We start from the raw sequence: 1,654 nt of genomic DNA, 5'->3' as shown, positions 1-1,654 counted from the left end.
GCCTGGAATAAAACCTTCATCTACTGTAAAAAAAAAAAAAAATGTATTTTTATAATATGTCCTGCTTATGATTGATTACTTGTCTTTAGTTTGAATATTTCCAGTGACAGGTAATTTACTACAGTCTTCAACTAATCACATCCAGACACATATGAAACAGAAGAGATGGATAAAAAGAACCACTCGGTGGTGACTGAGTTCATCTTTATGGGCATCACTCAAGACCCGCAGCTTCAGATCATCTTCTTCGTGGTCTTTCTGGTAGTCTACATGGTCAATGTATTTGGCAATGTTGGTCTGATTATCCTGATCATAACAGACATGCAGCTTCACACACCCATGTATTTTTTCCTCTGCAATCTCTCCTTTGTAGACCTGGGTTACTCTTCAGCCATTGCCCCCAGGATGCTGTCTGACTTCCTAAATAAGCACAAAGTTATCTCCTTCTCCAGCTGTGCCACCCAGTTTGCTTTCTTTGTAGGTTTTGTGGATGCTGAATGTTATGTCCTGGCTGCCATGGCCTATGACCGTTTTGTGGCCATATGTCGACCCCTCCACTATAGCATGCTCATGTCCAAACGGGTCTGCTTTGCTCTCATGCTGGGCTCTTATCTGGCTGGTCTGGTGAGTTTGGTAGCCCATACTTCCCTCACTTTCAGCCTGAGTTATTGTGGTTCCAATATCATCAACCACTTCTTCTGTGAAATCCCACCGCTCCTGGCCCTCTCCTGCTCAGACACCTACATCAGTGAGATCCTGCTCTTTAGTCTATGTGGCTTCATTGAATTCAGTACCATCCTCATCATCTTCATCTCCTATTTCTTCATCCTCATTGCCATCATCAGAATGCGCTCAGCTGAAGGCCGCCTTAAGGCTTTCTCCACCTGTGGGTCACACCTCATTGGTGTCACCCTCTTCTATGGCACAGTCATGTTTATGTACCTTAGACCAACATCCAGTTACTCCCTGGACCAGGACAAGTGGGCCTCTGTATTCTACACTATTATCATCCCCATGTTAAATCCCTTGATCTACAGTCTGCGAAACAAGGATGTGAAAGCTGCTTTCAAAAAATTAATTGGGAAAAAACCTCAATAAAGAAAAAAGAAAGAAAGAAAACAAAATTTGTTGTTATCCTAAGTAAAATAATAGTGATAGAAGGCTGGTGACAGGAGATAGGAAATGAGAATAGTTACCCAGGAAACACTACCCAATTTACCATCTACTTGATGAGTGAATCTTAAATTCTGAAGGAATTCCTATAATGCTATAATCTGAAATAAGTATAAATTATTTTGAAAGACATACTAAGAAAGATACAATCATTTTATTATTATTATTATTTATTTGGGGGTTTTGAAGGGGATTTCAGTGGGGATTTTTTGTTTGTTTTACTGAAAAGTGGCTCACATATTGGTTAGAAATGGAGGCAGTACTTGAGGGCAGAAAAATATAGTCAATCACTCTAAAACAGATTTTCTTCAGGGCCATGGGAAACACCACACCGAAATATTAAAAATTCTCTACTCCAAAAGTCAAATAAATTTTTTTTAAATACGTGGAACATGGATCTGGTGTGTTGGATGACTTAACTCAGTTCTAAGTCTATTCATTCATATATTCAGCAAAAGAGTGAATGGAAAGTATGTCCCAA

At 39.5% G+C, this 1,654-nt stretch overlaps 1 protein-coding gene across 1 annotated transcript; it reads left to right on the top strand.

Annotated features, from left to right (window-relative positions):
- Positions 1-165: 165 nt before the first annotated feature.
- LOC103213086 (olfactory receptor 1019) lies at positions 166-1,098 on the top strand. Its single transcript, XM_007958980.2, has one exon. It carries the CDS (start codon positions 166-168, stop codon positions 1,096-1,098), a length of 933 nt encoding a protein of 310 aa, XP_007957171.1.
- The last annotated feature ends 556 nt before the right edge of the window (positions 1,099-1,654 follow it).

This window comes from Orycteropus afer, unplaced genomic scaffold (genome assembly GCF_000298275.1).
Source record: "Orycteropus afer afer isolate SDZICR_OR568_19922 unplaced genomic scaffold, OryAfe1.0 scaffold01270, whole genome shotgun sequence".
Classification (NCBI taxonomy): domain Eukaryota; kingdom Metazoa; phylum Chordata; class Mammalia; order Tubulidentata; family Orycteropodidae; genus Orycteropus; species Orycteropus afer.
Note: the sequence above shows the minus strand (reverse complement) of the source record. Positions and strands in the feature narration are given on the sequence as shown.

Coding starts and splice junctions, on each gene's coding strand:
- LOC103213086 (XM_007958980.2), top strand. CDS start 166: ATGGATAAAAAGAACCACTCGGTGGTGACTGAGTTCATCTTTATGGGC.